The sequence below is a fragment of the Aspergillus fijiensis genome (genome assembly GCF_003184825.1).
Source record: "Aspergillus fijiensis CBS 313.89 unplaced genomic scaffold BO72scaffold_21, whole genome shotgun sequence".
NCBI lineage: Eukaryota > Fungi > Ascomycota > Eurotiomycetes > Eurotiales > Aspergillaceae > Aspergillus > Aspergillus fijiensis.
Window position 1 is genome coordinate 280,432 of NW_024468997.1, and position 19,987 is coordinate 300,418.

A 19,987-nucleotide genomic window follows, 5' to 3' on the forward strand; every position below is an offset into this window, starting at 1 on the left:
ACTATGACAGAACATTGCTTGGAAAAAGAAATCGATACGTAGTAAATCGAGAAAGGAAGTCATAACGGGCGAAACAAATTCACGTAGTCTTACTACTATGCTGTGTGTTTTGTTCAGAGCCCTGAATCCGCTTATAAATGGGAAGATATCCGTAGCATAGCGCTTTGTGAGACCACATCCATGAAAACGCAACAAGTGGGTTGGAACTGATATATCACCAACTTTCGACTGTTTTGGGAGACGGTGCCCGAGATCGCTGGCCGCGATCCGCGGCCAGGGGCTGGAGATCAGCGCCCATGATTCTATGTAAGAGGTATGTAAGGGGTTCCTTGACGTCTGTCAAGAAGATATCATTGGTGCGTACCTCAGTACATACTGTGCTTGACCAGTCTCATTGGCGATACCCTGAAAGTATACAGTGCCGCCCCTGAGCCGCTCTTCACTAAAGGCCCCGCGACCTTATTTAAACCGAGCTTGCACCCCTTCCCCTCGCCACCATTTGAGAGGCCAGCATCAGAAGATTCTATTTTTCGCTGGCAATATGAAGTTCCCTAATGCCCTAATCCTCATCAGCGGTCTCCTAGCCGGCGTTCTGGCAGCACCACATCAGAACTCCGCCATGGAAAGCGTCGATGCCATCGATCCCCCGGTAAGTGACCCCTCCCGTGATCGCATTTGCATGAACGTCCCTTGGTTATGGAGTACTGATGTGTCCGGATGCAACGAGTAGCTCGTGGGTACCATCTCTGGCGCCTTGCCTGGAGTCAATCTACCGCCCCCCCTTGCCGATAGGGCGCTCACTTCCGAGCAAAAGACCACGACCTCCTCACGGGAGCAGCGTCGAGGAATTGCAGGCCACATTGACGGGGTAGTCTGCGACGAATTTGGCTTCTGTATTTGAAGTAGGGCGGGGTAGCATGAGGCCTCGGATTGTAGTTGGCTTAGTGGTGGTCACCGTCTTGTCTAGATGGCCTAGTGTATGTACTGGCAGGTTATGTCTCTAAGCATGCCATGCGGAGAGAGAGAGAGAGAGAGAGGGAGAGAGAAAGCAAGAGAAATACCGAGGTGCGGCGATAAAAATCTAGGGTACGAGGACGACTTTACCAATATCGCTTGGCATCTTTCCCGCGATCTCGCTGATCACGTTATGGTAGACTCGATCATCCAACTTGAATTATGCCAGTGGAGATGACTGCGCATCGGATCGCTGGGCATCGACTCTCGCATTTGCCGCAGCGAGCTCTAGATCGGCGTGCATACCCTTTTGACGTGCAGAAACATTCTGTGACGGTCCCATGATACTGAGATTATTTTGTCATTAAAGTTCAGCTATGGCTTACGTGCTCCGTACAACAATACGCAGTACGATAGGTGCGTGCGAGTAATGGCTAAACCTTATAATGTGCTATTTAGACGATCGGCCACCCTTGTCTCCCCACAGGTTGGACCGAGTCTAATTGTCAATCATAATGTGTTCTCCCCTCTGGTCGTGCATTCCCCACAGCAGGTCCAGGAAACCGAATACTATTTCGAGACGTCCCTGGCCACTCTTCTCGGAGACTGTGTTCCATTCAGACCTGTATTCATATACATCACTAGCAACATGAAGTTTCCTACTATCTTCTTTCTCAGCGGTCTCGCAGTCGGCGTCCTGGCTGCGCCGTTTCCCTCTAGGGAAACTCGGATGCCACTAATATCCTAGTCAGTGATCGAGTGCTGTAGTCTCCCTGAATATCAGCTGATGCATTGATATGTCCAGATGCACGGGCAACCCACAGGCCACGGGGCCATCAATACTCTGCCGGGAAGCGATGCGAGCGCGCCGATCCTCCACAACCCCGTCTCGCCCGACCACGGGGCAGTCCCTGGCTCGGCTGTTTTTATTGCTATTAGATTTACCCTGTTTGTGGTACTGCTATGAGCTTCCATACAAGATAAGAAGAAACTGCAAACAAGTCGGACGAATCATACAAGTAGTGTATGCCTTGAAGCGTATTGTTGGAGTTCTATCAGGAACCCACTGCAAATTAAGCTATTGCGGCGTGAAATCCATATTGAGGTCACCTCGTAGAAGCCTAGTGCTAAATACATGGTTTATCGTAGTAAAATAGGAAGGTTCCTTAAGCAGATATACGCGACATCGAGGGAGTGACATCCATGATTAAACAAGCTCCCTGTCGGTTTCTCGATCAATCATGAAGGACGGACGGTCTTCCCCTCCTCGGTGTCTCACAAGGTCTTGGATAAATGGCTGTAACTCTATCATTTAATCTGAATAATACTCCGCCTCCCCACCCGCATCCTATCCCGTGCCACCGCATGTATTGCAGTTCTTGAGATGCGTGCCCTGACATGTGTGGCATGTCTGTTATTTCGTGAATTGTCAGTTCATTCAGGGAACCTTGACTTGGAACAGCCCTGGGGGTGTTTCCTACCTTACGACCGGTCCCACGACACACTCCGCAATTGCCCCGAGCCTTGCCCAGCTTCACTATATTTCGCGCCAGGTAGAACGCCTGATGTTCCATACTCGTACCAGTGTCGCCGGAGCCGTTGCAATTATCGCACGTCCACGTGCCATTCGTGCATTGACAGGTCCATTTGCCATTTCGGCAGCCCTTGGTGTATCTTTTAGCATGTTGTAGAGTATGTCGCACGGTTATTTGGATTACATACCGACAAACAGGGTGGCATTGTGTAGTATGTGAGGGTTGGTTGGTTAGGGTTGGTGGTTTTTGTATAGCGGCACAAAAATGAAGGGCGCAACATGGATCCCTTCGGCCTCTTGTGGCCCTATTTATATTAAGTGATCCATTTCGGCTCGCTAATTACGGAACAGCCGAATCCAGCCTAGATAGGAGGCGAGCTGAAGGGGAGCTGAGCTGAAGCGGATCCCTAAGGGAATGTGGACCGGTCTCCACTCATTCTCATGTGCAGACATATTCAGCCGTTGCGTATCCAGTCGGAGAACTTATCCAGCTCAGCAACGCTCAGGCATACGTACATTCACTCGTTATGCGTGCAGGTTGGATGATCGGATCTTATTCGTTCGACAGGAATGGTTGGGCATGCGTGCATAGATGTCAAGACGGAGAGGTCCGTCAAGTGGAATCGGCCCAGATCAATCAATGACCTGCAGCAGCAGTCAGTGTGGGGATCTCTTATCTAGATTCGATTTCTGGCTTGCATGAGACTAGCTTGTTGCGAGCTTCGATTGATGGTTCCACTACCGAGCAAATGGGCTGCTATAGGAGTGCGGGGTTCTCAGTTAGCTGAACGAATAGCCCACAGTTCATCGAGTCATCTATGGACAGTCTCTGGACTTGTCCCAATTGAAGCCATCAGTAGCGATGAGATTTACACACCGCCAGTGATCGCTTGGCTTTGGGGCCTCTTTATTCACAATTGCCATGACTTATGCGGAAAACATAGCCGAAATTACGAAAATGCGATCGGCAAGCTCCAGCCACCGACAGCTCGTTTGCGGGATCGGCCTTCAGGTCGGAGGTGGAACTTGCCATCGTGATAAACCCATTTAGCAAAAAATACCTCCGAACTTGAGTAAGGCTGAAAGATAAAGTACTTACCGCTTCATATTTTGATTGTGTCCATTGCCACGCTGAATCACCTTGTTAGACGATAGGTGAACAGCAGAGTGAAGACACAATTCCAACGAACATGGTCACATAGGGCTCGCAAGATCATGTGCCGTCCTTTCCCTGGAAAGTTCCTTCACTAGTCCAGACCCATGTACGATGATATCTCATACATCTATGAGATCCTTGGATCTTATCTACTATACCCACCCTTATACGGGTCCCACACTACACAACTGGAACATGCAAATACGGCCCCGGCATATCACATACGAGTAACAGACCTGAATCAGTTGATGAAAAGCTTGCAGATCTGCTTATCAAGTATCAGCACAAGATCTCTAGGACGGTGTTCTGGATCACGGCCGACAACCCTTTTGCGTACGTGGATAGGCTACAAGGGACCCATATTGACGAATGACATCTTTCGGATAGCATAGCGATATTCTAGGTTACTTCAACCACTAGCCTACATGAACTCTCCTCTGACCTCATATCTATCTTGAAAAATGGAGCTGCACTTAAATAGACCCTCCCGCTCTTCGCAGACAATACTCGGAATGCTGATCTATCGCTCATGAATTGATATTTCCTACTTTCTTGTTTATCAGCGGCCTCAAGGCCGGATGCATTCAAAGCCTCGCCACAGGAGTTAGATACTACTGATCTCGAGGTAAGTGACTTAGGGACGCATAACTCGTACAAGCGTCAATATGGCAATGTGCCCAAGTCCACAAGTACGAGGAGCCAACGACCAAATATACCGTCTTCTTGCCTGCAGGCCATGGGAGCGGACCCATCGAACTCTCCGTACCCGTTCCGCCAAAATAGAGGGCAGCAGCCCCACTGGAGTATTAGGCGGCGCCCCCCTCCCGCCCGGCGCAGCGTCGAGACCTCTCCCTACCCAGGACACTACTTCTTGGGGTCCCTGTTGCCGGGCTTCCTGAGCTTCTGGGCTGAGTTGAGGCTCCCAGTAAACTGCCACAGATACTAGGAAACAAGGTAGGGTTTGCATTCTGCTTCTCGTGATCATGATGATGTCGGGGCCGAGTGTGGGCGAGGGTACTTCGCACGGATATCACCGAAAGGAAGAACCATCAAGGACTAAATTAGTAAGAATCAGATGACGGGCGCAGGATGACTGGTCTCCTACAAAAGGCTTGCAGAATATCTGTACTTCCTTTGCTAATCGGTTATTACACATTCATCACCCTTACTGTTGAGAATAGCATGTTATGAACAGAATAGCAGGAGATTATAGTAGCCCGTGGAATATAAATAAAAGAATATCTCAATAAATATGTAAGCTTTCTCTGACCATATAAGCATATCTAAGCAAAAACATGCACATTTGCATAGGGGGGCGGAAAATATTCTAGCTAGGGGACATAGGGCTGTTGATAAATAGCTTAGACAAACTAGGTTTTGAAATAGAGAGATAAACACGGGACGAGTAAATGCTTAAATGTGGAAGAGTCTCATGCATAAATTACAAGGCTAGTAACAAGCGCCAGTAGGGGTTAACATGATACCGCCACAGAGCTGTATCATCACGAAATAACACAAGAATTATAACATGCGCAGGGCCTCACATAAAGTATAGGCCCTTGGCTTTTTATACTGTATATTATATTAATTTATCCCTTATATCTACGCAAGGTCAATCTTCTTTTTGTCCTAAGACAAAGGTTTTCTCTAGATCTAGTGTGTTCTCAGATGATAAAGCAGAAATTGTAAGAGATTTTATGACAAACGAGATTAAAGTAGTCCTTTTGTAAATATATATTGCATTAGCGAGATATATATCGGAAATTCTGCGTAAAGGAATAGTCAAATGCTCTGTTAAAATACCTTGATTTGATATTCTGTATATTAATCTCCAAAGAAGACTTAAACTACGAATTCCAACTCTGTACGGAGACGCCACTGCTACATCTATCCCGCCGACCAGCATATGACAGGTCATATCTAAGGTGTTAAAAAATATAATGATTGCCGCAATCAAATCTGGATCAGCGGCTGTCCTCCTTTCACATACATGAACGCGCCTTTCAGGAGCCTCGAGCCGTATAGAATATTCTGTCAATAGAACGGACATACTCTTCAAGCTAGGTAATTAACATCACCGCTACCCTGCATATATCCTCCGCTAGCCATAATCCGTGACGAACATGATCTTATGAACCGGAGCTGCATACGTATTAGCAGACCCGTGTCGCCCTTCCAAAATCTGCGCTTGGAATTTACATTCATCCTAGTCATCATAACATGAAGCTCTCTACTTCCTTGATCCTTCTCAGCAGTGTTTGCGGCCAGAGTCTTGGCCGCACCACTCCAGAAGCCATCCACAGGGAGCCCGAATACTACTAATCTCTTGGTATCTCATCTCCTTCCAGTCAGATTGCTCATCCATGTCTTAGCTAAATACCGTTACGTCCAGATGCCCAAGTCGCCCGCGGACCACGATATCACATCCAATCCTCTACATTGAAAACGCAATATCCAAGAGCGGCGCCAGCGTACCTTTTTTCCACAAAGCAGAACCCGTCGCGCCGAAGCATAGGGCAGTGTCCTCCAAGCATCAGAGCATGTCCTCACCCGGGAAGCAGCGTCGCGGGATTGCAGCCCCTCTTGAGCAGGTAGTCTGCGACAAGTTTGGCATTTGCCCACCAGGAGAGAAGAGATAGGCCCGCGGTCTGGAGCTGGCATGGTCATGGCTGATTGTCGGGGTCGCGTAAAGGGTTCCGGGCATTAAGCAAGGGTATCCTGCACGATCATCCAGAAATATCTCAAGTAGAAGGGGGTGGAAGCAGTGCGTGTTATAGTGAACGGAGCCAAGCAACGCAGGCGGTGGGGAAGCCGGTACTTTACACAGAACTCAGGGAGCTATTTATACTCTTGAGCCATGTTACTACCTTTTATGTATTTTTACTGTGATTAGTGACGCGTGAAAGGTTCGGTAGTAGATTATAGTTAGATATCCATCGAAAAATATATTTATTTCAAGATCTTCGAAAAGATTCGAAGAAGAGATGTGTTTGGTGTATAAGACTAAAGTAAAGTCCTTAGAGATGGGTATGCAGCGAGCAGCAAGTACTCTAGCTAGTGAATTTGCTTCATTATCAACAAACAGCCTACACAAATATCGTTATCATATAGAGAGAAAGCTTGTTCTGGTGTACAATAAACATGCAATTGGCTAGATTGGTTGGTATCCTACGAAGGCTTTCGACCTTACATGCACAGATACAGTCGGACACTGCAAAGCCAAACCCAGAAGAATATCGGTTTAACCAAGAGCTGAAGAGGAATAGCTGAAGATAACTCGCAGAAAATTATGCATTGGGCGAGACTAAGCCGATGCTGGGTAATGTGCCTGTTCAGTGAGAAGAATGACCATTACGATGTGTATGGTGATGATGCGAAGTAGGCCCGCGCTTGATGATCGCAGCAGACGACTCTTCAGGTCTTTGTACTACAGAATTTGTCATGTTAGTAGGGAGGTATAGGCATTGATAAGAGGATTAAAAGAAGAAAAATCTCAGAAAACTCACTGCATATAGAGAGGCGGTCGGGATTCCGGAGGAGGCAGAGGGAAGGGCAATTGATGAGGCCGGCAAGACTGCTGCTGGCCTTTGACAGCTCCCGGACACGAATAGCGGGTTATAGTCCTTGGAGACGGGCTGCTCGCGATACTGTTGGCATTCCTGCCCCGAGGTGGAGTATAGCCAGGCTTGACACGTAGATAGTGTGGCACATTGAGCTGCACAGGCAGAGGCAGTGGTCACTTGCCGAGAGACTGCAACCGCTCCATGACTGAAAAATGAAATGGTATCCTCGATGAGGGAATGACAGCATTGCTAGTATATACAGTATCTGGGATCGAGACACTAGGAACGGTCTTACAGATAGATCACCATCGGTGGCGGGAATCTCGGCAACAGCCGCCGTTGAGCAGGGGCCGGAGTTTGTCCGGTTCCGCCCCGCTCCTGTTCAAGCGGGGCTAAAACAAGTCCCCTTTCTCTTTCAATAGTCTTGATTAGTCTTTTCTTGGCGTTATCTTGGCTTGCAGGCCCTTTTTGAGAGCCCAGACAGCAACATCTGGACGGTTTTTTCCCCCTTATCATCAGCTTGGTAGCGCCAATTACACCTTGTATGCTCTTTTCATCCCAAACATGGACCCTTTTAGCGCCCTACCTCATGAGCTCATATCTTCAATCAGCGAGGAAGCCGCTGATTGGGTTGGGCTTGACAGCCTGATTCAAGTTTCGTCACACATTGCCCTATTGTTCAACCCGGAGGAAGGTTCAGGTCAAGCCCACCCTGGTGCTATCCACCTCGTTGAGAGCATTCTGCGGATAAACCCCATCACGAGCCATCAACTGCACCGGTTCTTCCGGATGTGTGCGGATCTCCGGCGCTCTTCCTTCTCCTCCGGATGCAATCTGACTCTAGCCGAGTTTATGGCGCAGGACTATTCCTCACCTCTGAGCCCCAGCTCTGTGACCGGCATTGTGCTGCGGGACATGGTCCGGGTTGCAGCCAATATCCAGCGACTGGCATGCGCCTGCTTAACCACTTTTCTGGCACGCACCCGGGCGGTGCAACCAATAGGCTACGGAAGGGATGCGGCCGGGAGGCTAAAGGGGGAAGAGCCATACCCACCGCAAGAAGCCGGTCCTTCATCGTGGGCGGAAGAGTACCGTGTTTACCGAGCCTTGTGGCATCTACAGCTGTATTCGGATGTTTGGAAAATCGTCCCCCAGATAGGCTGGTCTCTCAGCGAGCTCCATCTCCATCTACGAGTCTCGGACTTTGATATCCCTTCCGAAAGGCCTGAACGCGGGCCAACGCCAGACGGAGAACCCACCGGGGATGAAATGCGGGCTGTGTCGGAGTGTCTGCAGGATATTTGTCCCCATCCAAACCTATCGGAACCCCTGAGTGCCAACCTCGATAGCTTTTATCTACGGTTTTGGCTGGAGCTGCCCGATGCATTGTCTCTCAGGCGCCAGGATCCCCAAGGTAGCGATGGTTCTCAAGCCATTGCTTTCCGCAGCTTCGGGGTTTGGAGTCCCCCACCTCTCTCGTCTCCCGAGGAGGATACGTGCAAGCCTGTTTTGGGACAATGGGGCAACACTATCTGTGCTGTGCAAGAACGAAATATTGGTAATCTATGGATGATGCTGCCGACATATGAGGCATATGAACGTCCGGCTATGTTCCAAACAGGCTCTCTTCTAGATCCTCGACCACTACTCGGACTAGGATTGGTTTTCTGGGACCGATGGAGGCTCTACAACTTAGGTCTTTGGTCAGCGAGCCCTAGTAATGGGCAAACCAGAAAGAATCGTCCTACTGTTACGGGTCCTGACGGGAGCCAGGTCCCAGTCGATTACATGCCGAGACTGAAAGATGGAAGAGAAAGGAATTATCGATGGTCCGAATTTGCTGCAGCTCGCTTGGCGCAGGAGGAACAGGAGGCAAGGAGTAGTCTGACGGATTGATGACATTAGTCCGTGTGCAAAGCCGTGCCATGTCTTCATAAATGAATTGTTGAATAGCAGTCAGGCAACGGAAAGTTGTAAGTTATACTTGAATTGTACCATTTTATCTCCACTCAAACAGAAGTTTTTACCTCTCTAGAATGATCGTACTCTGTAACCTATATCATCTTAGCTATAACAGTCTAAAACCTTCGTGTAAGAGGCTCAGCAACCACTGAGCTGACGAGAGATAGCCTTCTCAGGTGGTGTGTTTCAAGTATTGATGTTTCCAGTCACACAAGCATCAGAAGGGCTAGGGCACTCTGTCCCGGAGCCTGCGTTGACAGGTTTCCCCCGATAATGAGGTAGTTCCTTCGCAGCACAAGAGTCACCTTGCTACCGAGACGGTGTCAGAATAGCTTCGGGAAAGCGCTTCTGGCCCCTGTCTACTGAACTAGTGGAAAGTCCGAGTACTTTCGCACCAGCAGGAGAGTTGAAAGTGCAGCCAAGGCAAGTACTGGAGTATGTGGCCCCATGCTGGATATGCTCTGGTACATGAGCCATGTCAGGCGATGCTGGCTTGGAACCTAGGTTTCTCTCTTCAATGGCGAATCAGTGAGCATCGTCTTGGTTACGATGCCCCTGACAACTACTGTAGTGGGCCGATCGCCAGGGGGGGTAAGATTCAAAAAACGAAGAGTAAGGTTACACCGTGCACGGAATCTTTCCGAACGTGCGTGATGATAGCCAATCATAGACGATACCTCACGCTATCTCTGTCACTTACCCAAATGTTGACACAAAATCTCGGAGATGCGGAGGGCGCAAAATTAGCTGAAGCCCTGTCACGATCGAATGGTTGAAGATCGTCCTGTCGGACCGGTCCGGATCCAATTAACATACGCTAAGGAACGCCGGGCCCCGCTAAGAAAGTGACTAGATCTACCATGGGTGATCATGGATCCATGGATAGGTACCGTAGGAGGTAGCCACCATAAGTTAAGTTGGGCTCCTTCCTGAGCAGGGTGGGTATTTGGCCACCTGTGAATGCATGGACCTCGTCTAATTATACTCTGCTCGCTTGAGCAGCATCAATCTCCACCTGCCGGTACTCTAGTCTATTACTACCTTACATATTGAGTAGACTAGGAACTTAGCTCAAGCCTCAGGGTCCAGATTGGATAGCCAAGGAAACTCGCCCTGTCGGAAAGCTTCCCCCCCCCCCCCCACCCATGTCCCCGGACAAGCCTCCAAACACGACAAGGGCAACGGTCGATTTTCTGTGAGTGATTCGATACCCCCTTGTCACCGGAAAGTCCCCCAGGATCAGCCGACAAGCACATTTTTGATCAACGGGATGTTGAATCTTTGTGGTTCTCGGTCACTCAGGTCCCTGCTAAATAGACTTACTTTTCTTTGCCCTTTGGATCGTTCCTTCGCCGGAGCCCATTGCGCGTTTATCGTTCTCATCAACACAAGTATGCAAGGGCTATGGACTGGCATTATTGCCCTGCTGGCTGCGTCGGCGCAAGGGCAACAGCCCGCTGGTACCCAGATGCTTGTCAATTACCCTGGGCTCAGCGATGAGTGCAAAGAGGCTTTAGCTACTAATGTTACCTGTCCGCCATTTCTTCCTGCTGTGCCTCCGAAGTGAGTGTGCCATATTTACTTTGATTTAAATGCTAATTTAGATTGGCAATGTTTTGTTGGATGAGGACCAAGTCAAGCAATCAGAGGTGTAGTTAGTGGTACACGGTATAAGCTGCCATGTTTCCTGTCCACATCTCATGTATCTCAGTTAACTTGGCTATAGGTGCTTGAAGGGGACGATTGTGCTCGGGTCTTACTAGCTCAGTCCATCTCTCTAACCGATTTCTACTTTCTAAACCCAGAGATAAACCAGAACTGTACAAACATGGAGCTATGTGAGGCATACTGTATCAAGCCAGCTGGCTCTATCACCAGCTTGCCTAAATATACTGTCTCGGGTTTCCTGCCAATCAGCGTGACCCCCGCAACGTTTTCAGCCGCGAACATAGCCATACCCACAAGTACCAGTGACCCCGGCTACGAATTCATTGAGCCCACACTGCTACCCACTGCCCCAGGAACTATCTCAGGCTGTTACTTCTATGCAAATCCGATGTATACCAGCAATACCTGCCAGTATCTCGCGGCTGGATACGACGTCTCCTTTGACGACTTGTTGATGTGGAACCCCAGCCTCGACCATAACGCGACCAACTGTACCACCACTTCGACCAACAGTTACTGCGTACAGAGATATGAAAACAGCACTAGTAGGTAGCTGCATTGCTTCATATGATGCGACTATGATATTTAACCGCACAAATAGAACCGGACGATGATTTCACATATTGCGCTCCTGCGAGCACTACGGAGGCCGGTACTGCCTCAGACTGCGACCGATTTACCACCATTGACACTCAAGACATCGGAAGTATGGCGCCTTAAATCATAGAATTAAATTTTATTGACAATTTGGAATTAGGAAATTCGTGTGCTGAGCTAGCTGACGCCTATGAAATCACAATGGCGCAGCTTGTTGCTTGGAACAGCTGGCTAACTGGGGACTGCGATACCACTTTGTTCGCAAATTTCACTGGCCTTGACGAGCGCGCAGTGTGCATTGGCGTTAGCTCAATAAGTGCGACGACGACAGCCTGAGTAATGTACACTTAGACCGCAACCACAACTCAAACTACTGAGGTCACCGGACCGACTCAAATGGGCGTAGTAGTTGGATGCGAGCAATTCTACACCGTAGCAAGCGGTGATATTTGTCCCTCGAGCGAGAGTGCATTTGGCATCACTGCAACTCAGTTCTATCAATGGAACCCAAGCACTGGCACCGCTTCTGCCAATATATGGCTGGGATACGCGTATTGTGTGAAGGGGCCGGCCTCGTCTGCTACCACCTCTAGCCCGGACGCCACGACGCAGACAGGAATCGCATACAATTGTAACTATTTCCATACTGTGGGTAGCGGGGACTCGTGCGCCCAGCTAGAGGCTATATATGGCATCATCTTTGCGAACTGTATGAGTGGAACCCCGCGCTTGGTTTGATTGCCAAACTTTGGAAATTGGGTATGCCGTTTGCGTGGGCGTTTCGTCTTCGGCGGCCGATTGTCAATCCTGCAAATGAGTTCTGGAGACAAAGCATTAGTTAATGAGCATGATTGGCGCGGTTTGACATGGGGAGGTATGACAGCAGAAATGCGCCTTAGGGTTTCTACAACCTCATGACCGTCTTAGGGCTTGCGGGGTAGACGTAGTTATAAAGTGTTACCTCCCCCCTCCCCCTTCGCTCGTTTCTGTTTCAAACTCAACTTTCCTCCTATCCTTGCATCACACCCCTTATCAACGATGACCTAAGAGAACCTCTTGCAACCATAGAATGCGTATCAGCAGAGGCCTTTCACATAACCGTTTCTACGCTCAGATCAGGACGGCCACTGTGTCCCGCACCGCCGGCCGATTTCCCCTTTACACCGGTCGCGTGCCATTCCCTGCTTCCCGAACCGCGATTCACTTTGAGAGCACAATGAGTGCTCCCACCTCAGGCGACGGTGATGAAATACTCATACAACCATCAAAACGAATTCACACCATGGAGACCAGTGAAAACTATGCGGACCGGCTGGAATGAAAGCTGCAACTCGACGGTTTCAAGATCTGGGGGTTTGTGGTGTACCGGTGCACCTACCAAAGCGAGTCCGACTGGGAAGAGTTCATGCGTCGGTTTCTCTACCACGTTCCCAAAAAGCTGCAGCCTTTTAATGGCCTCGACTTGATGGACACCTTCCGCCCGACGGTCTTCCAGGACCCATCTTTTGACGGCGCGACCGCGGCAGTCCTCCGGGAGCATTTCAACAAGTGGGCTGCGGTGGCCGTTCAAGAAGAGCATGGAAAGACCCTCGAACAGGCCCTTATGCGTTTAACGTGCCGGTACCGGTGTTTTATCAAGGTGGATCAGGAAGCCTTGGAATCCGTCCTGAATGCGCCAGACCCAACAAATCCAGAGACGATCGGTAACTTCAGTGGCTTTGTGCGGATGGTGAATGGCCGGTGGTGTCCAGAGTCTGATTCAGACGGGGAGTCAGAAGCCGAGCCCCTGGAAGGGTGCACCCTCGAGGACGTTGGCTGGATCAATGTGCTCTATGACGAGGCGGAGTTCCAAGGGTTCTATTTGTTGGAACACTTTACGTGGGAGGAATACAATCGGCGTCCCCCAGAGATCATGAGCTTCGAGGCCTTTATCTGAAGCTGGCACGGGAAGGTGAGGAGATAGGATCGATAGTGGTCGAGGCAGTAAGAGACGCTTTCCTTCATTTGTGGTGGCGCAGCCTTTGCGATATGTGACATGTACCCTTTGTCCAATTTGTCTTTTGATCATGTCTCTAGCTTCAGAATCGATAGTCACCTTCGACGCAAAGTGGTTCAAATATATTGCAGTAATGGGAAGGTCCTTTCTGAGGTACAGTAGTTAGAGCGCAACCCGCTTTACGCATATCCAGATTACAGTATGAATAAACTACTATTTCCGTGACAGATCCATGTTCTTCTTTTGTTGCGTCTTCGGATTCTGATTAAAGCTCTGCAAGACGAAAGCGCACATCGTGGAATCGTAGTCTGAGTGCTCGAGAGATATTCTTTCTGTCTTGAAACCAGCACCCTATCCTGGCATCTGGTTCTTCAAGAAAAGAGAGTCACCTCGAGGGATGGTGGGTACAATTTCATGGTAGTGGATTTGGCCATTGTAGCTCTTTTTGGTCGTCGTGATCGCTACATTACTCGCTGTCATCGCTCCCTCTTTTCGTGTGGGGTTTACCATGGTCACGAGCATTTCGCGGTGATCAGTATGTTGAGTACTTGTTCATTTTTGTTGATCAGTTTTGGCGTGAATCTTTTCTGAGTCGGGCGTAACACAGAGCCTAGTGCTTCCAACATCGTGGTTTTTGCAGGTTGTGCTGCTGCTCGCCGATATGTCTCACCGGTCAAACTTTATAGGAGGACATCGAGAATCTTCAACATTCCGTGAGACAGTTCTGGGTAAGGACGGCGCAAAACTTTGCTATGTACTCCGTAATGAGGGTTCGAAAATTGGGATAAATTTCTTGCCCTGACCGGACCAGATCCTCGCAGACGCCAAGCAATGCTGAGCCACACTGAGCGTCTAACACACTTGGGCTACCACTCAAGCCAGCATTTAAGTCAGGAACGAGCTTCTCGTTTCGGGATCTTCCTCACTCGAAACATCTGGGCACTGTAAACCGCCGATATGACCATCATCGCTATAACAATTTCCCGCCAAAACGACTTCACCCCGAAGTGAAAATCGATTTTACCAGAAAGAATCGTTCTGTCCCCTTATAACAATTGTCGAAATATGGATAAAGTCAGCCTATATAGATATTGTGCCAACAATACCAAGGATTAATTCAAAGAGTAAGATCCTAAAGACTGGGAGTGTATCATATAAGAAACATTACGTGCGTAGCCTACCTTACTGTAACAATACAACGATATCCATCTGCCTATAGCGATTTTACAAAGCGTCACCAACCAAATTGTTGTAACGTGGGGCTCCAGCACCCCGGCACTAAATCCAAGTCCCGACCATCATAGGAGAAATCTTATAAATCGGTCTACATTCCCACAGTTCAGCATTTGTCTGTAGGAACACCCTTCCCCTAGTCGTTCCCGTTGGTCGCCGGCGGCCAGACTCGGCTGCCAAGTGCCATGAAGTGGGGACATATCGGACAAGCACATGGCGTTTTGATTGGCGCGTCCATACGAGCGGGCCAATCAGACTAGATGTCGTATACCAGCCCTAGGTGAACTTCACGATGACAACAACTCAGCTTTTGTTCATCAGGCAGCAATATGAAGGAGAAATCCTACTTAAAGTAGGTATCTCACTACCAGAGGTGGTTATCCACATTTCTCCTTTGCTAATTCTTGTTCATAACCACCGCCGCCATGACGCAGTGCAAAGGTACAGTATTCCTCTCGATGAACCGTAAAGGATCCAGTACCTGACAATTTATTAGCTTTAACAACACCAGACACGATGTGGACCTTCTGTCCCTCGATTGGTGCAGCTTACTTGTTTACCGTGCTCTTCGCCCTGACGACCCTCGCCCACCTCGCACAGACGATCCTGCATCGCAAATTCTACAGTTGGGTGATCGTCATGTCCGGTCTCATCCAGACGGTGACCTACATCTTTCGCATTCTCAGCATTCTCAACCCAGCCAGCTACACCGACTACGCGGCGTGGTTTGTGCTGATACTTATCGCACCCCTCTGGACCAACGCCTTCGTCTACATGGTTATGGGCCGTATGGTGTGGAACTTCACCGATGACGCGCGTGTCCTACGCGTGCGGCCCTGGCATTTTGGTCTTTTCTTCGTGGCTTTAGACATAATGTATGGCTTTCTGTATCGGGTTTTTAGAAGCCGACTCTGACAATGCAACAGTGCATTCATCGTCCAAGTCTACGGAGCCGCTCAAGCAGCCGGCAACAACGTCTCCTACAGTACGGAAATGATGGGCTTACACATATACATGGCCGGAGTCGGCGTGCAGCAGCTCTTCGTCCTCGTGTTCGTGGTCTGTGGCGTGGCCTTCCACCGCAAGTTGCTCCAGCAGCGGCGCTCGGACGCGAAAAAGGCATTGCTCTTACTCTATGTGCTCTATACATGTCTTGCCCTGATTACGGTAAGCATTCTTTCTCTCATGGTGCCAAGAAAGACGACTGATAAGCAGTAGATGCGGATTATCTTCCGGCTGTGTGAGTATGCGCAGGGCCTCGACAGCGAGATTCCCGCCCACGAGGCGTACCAGTACTGCCTTGACTCTTTGCCGATGCTGTTGGCACTTGTACTGCTCAATGTGGTGCACCCCGGTCGGATTATGCCGGGCAAGGAGAGTAATATGCCGAGTCGGAAGCAGCGTAAGAAGATGGGTGTGACCAGTAAGAAGGAGATGCCGAGTGATGATATGGTTCGCTTGGGAGAGTGCTGAGGCGTGTCGCTTTTGTTGATTAGACGGCGTGTATAATAGATGGATGCGGAGATTCAGCCTTGGTATCTTCTCACGCTCCTTATCTTTCAAGATATTGGAGACTATGTATGTTGGTGAGTTGGGTATAGTTCGACTTGGAATAGATTCATTTACTGTAAGCTTGCTATAAATAACCCAACCGGCTTCTCCGATCGACTAACCTAAAGCGGTCAAGTTGCGACATGTGACCCAGGTGATTGTCGATAAGATCGCCAGCATCGGTCCACACTTTCACCATCTCACTCGTCAGCCCGGCTCGATACCAATGAACCGCTTTAGAACCCAACGCACCTACACCTACTAGATCGATGCCCCGAGTTGCCCCGGGACAACGGAAGCGGTCGTATCGTCCCAAGACGCGCACCGGCTGCTTGACCTGCAAGTAAGTGCACCCCACAAGTCAATAAGATCCCTGCTGACCGAACTTAGGAGTGAGTGAGATTGGTAATTTTAGATCATACCATTGTCTAGCAATGATTGACTGAAGAAAGCAGAGCGCCGCGTCAAGTGCACCGAAGAGCGCCCGGCCTGTCTGCGCTGTACCTCAACCGGCCGAGTGTGCGACGGCTACGAGGCTCCGCCCCCATCGCCCTCGTCTAGCCTCACGACATTACGATCAAACGCATTCACAAGGCCTCTCATTCCCCGGTCGCTCGGTGATGATCTACTCATCTCCGACCGAGAGCGTCGCTCGTTCCAGTTTTTTATAGCCAAGACTGCCCCACAGCTGGCCGGCGACTTCGAATGTGTCTTCTGGGAACGCCTGCTACTGCAGTCTGCGCACCACGAGCCGGCCATCCGCCATGTCACTGTTGCATTGGGCTCGCTGCATGAGCGCCTGGAGCGTGATGCGGGCACTGTCTACCAAACCGGCACTCAGATCATGCACGACTCCTTTGCTTTGCGACAGTACCTATGCGCCATGCGTTGTCTGATGCCGGCGCCGGGCGGCTCACAGCCCCTTGACGTCTGCTTAATGTCTTGTATTCTATTCGCTTGCTTCGAGGTACGCGTGTCTAGATATCTCGTGTAATAAGATGTGCGTACTAGCTAAGCTAAAGGCAATGCGCGGCCAATACGGTTCGGCTATCACTCACATCACCAGCGGACTAAAAATCCTTGATGAACTTCGAGCCAATCCATTCGACAAATCCACAGCTCTGAGCAAAGGTCGCATGCCGTATGTTCCCATCGACGTGGTGTGTGGCCTCTTTACTCGCCTGCAAGCGCAAATTATTGTGGTATGGTGCTCATTCCCGGCATGAGTAGAGGAATGCGGTTGCTAATCTTAGAGCGCTACAGACCGTCCACCGTATGAGTGCAGCGCGTGCTAACATCTGGCCTGAGCTGGTCATTGAGCTGGACAGACCCATCGTGTTCCACTCTTTAGCAGACGCGCGCGAGACCCTCGAAATTTACACGTACTACTACCGGCAGCGCAATATGGGGCTGCAACACGAACGTACGAAGGCGGAGCAGCATTCCCCTTTCTCAGAGTCCATAGAGCTAGTGAATGGGTTAAATCACGCGGCTGTTGCTCTGCGTGACGTCTCGATTTCCCTGCTGGATCGCTGGTCTACCGCACTAGACGACTTTCTGCGTGAGCGCAGTGCTCCCTTGACGGACCGCGAGCGGCGCGGTCTCGCAGTGCTCCAGCTACGTAAGATCGACTGCTTGATTTCGCTAGATATCTTCGAGCCTGCGGGTCAGGCCGAGGCAGGCGACAATGTCGACTGGGACAAGTATTGTGGCCTTTTCGCAGAGATGGTTACCCTAGGCGAGTCCATTGTGGGGTTCTCCCCAATTCTTTCTCCATTTCATCCCTCAGACGCGGCTTCCTTTCCTCCTTCACCAACTCCTAAAACTTTCTCGCTCGATCTCGGCATTATCGCAGCCATGTTCAACGTCGCCGTGCGGTGCCGTGACCCTCACATCCGCCGGCGAGCTGTACGGGTGCTTCGTACCTCTGCAGTTCAGGAAGGAGTGTGGAACAGTGCCGTCGTGGCCGCGATCGCGGATAAATGGATTGAGATTGAAGAGGAGGGTTTAGATATTGTTGCGAGTTGTGCCGATGTGCCTGCTGTCGTGCGAGTGTCGGACTTCCTACCCGTGTTTGATGGCGAGGAACCCACCGCGTTGGTCTATTATAGGCACTCAGCTGCGTTCGATGCTGGGGGTGTACGAAAAGAAGTCTTCAGGTGGTAACGACTGCTTGGTTTAGACGACCAGTCTCTGAGAGTTTTCTGTGCCTCAAAACCTGCTACTGTAATATTTGATCCACTTGCGGTTTTGTGATATTTTAAATCTCCTGGTCGCTGGACTTGAGTTCGAAGGAGGCTTTCCGCGGTTTAAGGGTCTGCGGCTTGATTCGTGATCCAGCTTGACAGCCCCGTCAGCAGCAAGCTTTGCCAAACGACAACCCTGAAACTGACACACTCAGACAGAGTTTCTACAAACTCCAGCAACGAAGTCAAACTTGCCACCCTGCGCCTCCCCTACTATACTGACAGGCCACAATGCAATGATCCTGTCATGACGCAACCCTTGCCATCCAGCTATATTACATGCTCACCACAGCGATATCGAGGAACCCGAACCGACTCTCCTTCTCATTGCTGCAACACAACCCTCATCTTCCTGCTTTCCATCCCACGAAATCCTCCAAAATCTCGTCAAAGGTCTGCGCCCAAAATGCCAGACCCAAACGACCAAGCCTTTTTCTACATGCGCTGGAACGACTCCGAACACCCACTCAATGCCAACGACAATCAAGAATCCCGGATGCTTGCCGCAGAGTTCCATGGAGATGCCCCTGTAGACGAGCAGCGTATCTCACCGCAACGATCTGAAATCGATTCTGGAATCACGGCAGGGAGGGCATCCCCCATCTCGACTACGATGCCGCATTCTCACGGCAGGATCACGTGTACATCACATACTGGCACAATTGGGCGGATGATGGCTAAGAGGCCATTCAAAGGTACGATAATCCTTGGGGCTTTGCTGGCGATGGCAGGGAGGGAAAAGTTCTCAAGAGGAAGGCGAATGGTGAAGTTCGCAGGTCGGGGTGGCAGGATGTGTGTGCCGCATTCTTTTCTTGTTTCACGTTCCATCTTCTTGTGCCAGGGGATTCTCCAAATAGGCTGTGACTGATAAAGCAGAGATGCACATCATGCGCATAAAGATCAACAACAGAAGAAGGTGATAAAAGTCATGAACAGCAGTTATGATATGATGGTACAAGAGTCAGCGACAAGTAAGCTGTTACCTGGCAAAACGCTTTGTCCTGTGTAGTTTTATCCTAGAGGGCGTATAGATGGTATTCGGCATTGTGCAGCGTAGCCACGCTTGGCCTTCTTCTACTCATCGTTCTCCCTCAGACGCATATTTGGCGCCAACGAGTGAAAAACCCGGCAAAAGAGTGTAGGTGGTTCTGCTGCTCTTCTCTCGATCCGGCCCAACTGCGAGCACCAAAAGAGTTCAACGGCAACACTGTCGATCTGTAATAACATGTCAAGTGTGCTCGTGATGCTCCCATTGACAAACAAAGCTACCACGAGATTCATTCCAGTTATTCGTCTTTGAAGGTATAACTTTTGTCACCGTTGTGAAGGCTCTTTCTGCTATCTGATCCGTTCTTTTCCTTGATCGATTCTTGCACTTTGTTGAAGACTGGGGACTAGAGGTAGTTGACATGGCTTCAGAGAGCAAAGAAAAGACATCATTTGACCTCGATATTTAAGGATCAATGAGCTTACTGTTGAACGACCTAGTGTTATTGCTTGAGCTCAGCATTGAAGTTTCAGCTTCGA

At 49.8% G+C, this 19,987-nt stretch overlaps 7 protein-coding genes across 7 annotated transcripts; all 7 read left to right on the forward strand.

The window, feature by feature from the left end:
• Positions 1-515: 515 nt before the first annotated feature.
• Positions 516-1,093, forward strand: BO72DRAFT_447807 (uncharacterized protein). The gene is made up of 2 exons (XM_040944640.1): positions 516-649; positions 731-1,093. The coding sequence occupies exons 1-2, from the start codon at positions 542-544 to the stop codon at positions 899-901; spliced, it is 279 nt and encodes a 92-aa protein (XP_040801666.1). The 5' UTR covers positions 516-541; the 3' UTR covers positions 902-1,093.
• Positions 1,094-7,688: 6,595 nt separating this feature from the next.
• On the forward strand, positions 7,689-9,103 carry BO72DRAFT_428451 (uncharacterized protein; the record flags this gene model as incomplete). The annotated part of the gene is made up of 1 exon (XM_040943025.1): positions 7,689-9,103. The coding sequence occupies exon 1, from the start codon at positions 7,772-7,774 to the stop codon at positions 9,101-9,103; it is 1,332 nt and encodes a 443-aa protein (XP_040801667.1). The 5' UTR covers positions 7,689-7,771.
• A 1,894-nt stretch (positions 9,104-10,997) lies between these two features.
• Positions 10,998-11,557, forward strand: BO72DRAFT_458560 (uncharacterized protein; the record flags this gene model as incomplete). The annotated part of the gene is made up of 2 exons (XM_040946380.1): positions 10,998-11,382; positions 11,439-11,557. 2 exons carry the CDS (start codon positions 10,998-11,000, stop codon positions 11,555-11,557), a joined length of 504 nt encoding a protein of 167 aa, XP_040801668.1.
• Positions 11,558-11,830: 273 nt separating this feature from the next.
• BO72DRAFT_477245 (LysM peptidoglycan-binding domain-containing protein) lies at positions 11,831-13,567 on the forward strand (the record flags this gene model as incomplete). The annotated part of the gene is made up of 3 exons (XM_040947427.1): positions 11,831-12,166; positions 12,549-12,605; positions 12,759-13,567. 3 exons carry the CDS (start codon positions 11,831-11,833, stop codon positions 13,368-13,370), a joined length of 1,005 nt encoding a protein of 334 aa, XP_040801669.1. The 3' UTR covers positions 13,371-13,567.
• Positions 13,568-15,087: 1,520 nt separating this feature from the next.
• Positions 15,088-16,136, forward strand: BO72DRAFT_477246 (RTA1 domain-containing protein; the record flags this gene model as incomplete). Its single annotated transcript, XM_040947428.1, has 4 exons — positions 15,088-15,104; positions 15,160-15,538; positions 15,590-15,830; positions 15,882-16,136. Coding segments are annotated over 4 exons (892 nt in total), but the record flags the coding sequence as incomplete, so codon positions are not given.
• Positions 16,137-16,425: 289 nt separating this feature from the next.
• Positions 16,426-18,544, forward strand: BO72DRAFT_102851 (Zn(II)2Cys6 transcription factor domain-containing protein). The gene is made up of 5 exons (XM_040938887.1): positions 16,426-16,557; positions 16,612-16,619; positions 16,670-17,181; positions 17,237-17,416; positions 17,478-18,544. The coding sequence occupies exons 1-5, from the start codon at positions 16,484-16,486 to the stop codon at positions 18,378-18,380; spliced, it is 1,677 nt and encodes a 558-aa protein (XP_040801671.1). The 5' UTR covers positions 16,426-16,483; the 3' UTR covers positions 18,381-18,544.
• Positions 18,545-19,481, forward strand: BO72DRAFT_102835 (uncharacterized protein). Its single transcript, XM_040938886.1, has one exon. The coding sequence runs from the start codon at positions 18,708-18,710 to the stop codon at positions 19,326-19,328; it is 621 nt and encodes a 206-aa protein (XP_040801672.1). The 5' UTR covers positions 18,545-18,707; the 3' UTR covers positions 19,329-19,481.
• The last annotated feature ends 506 nt before the right edge of the window (positions 19,482-19,987 follow it).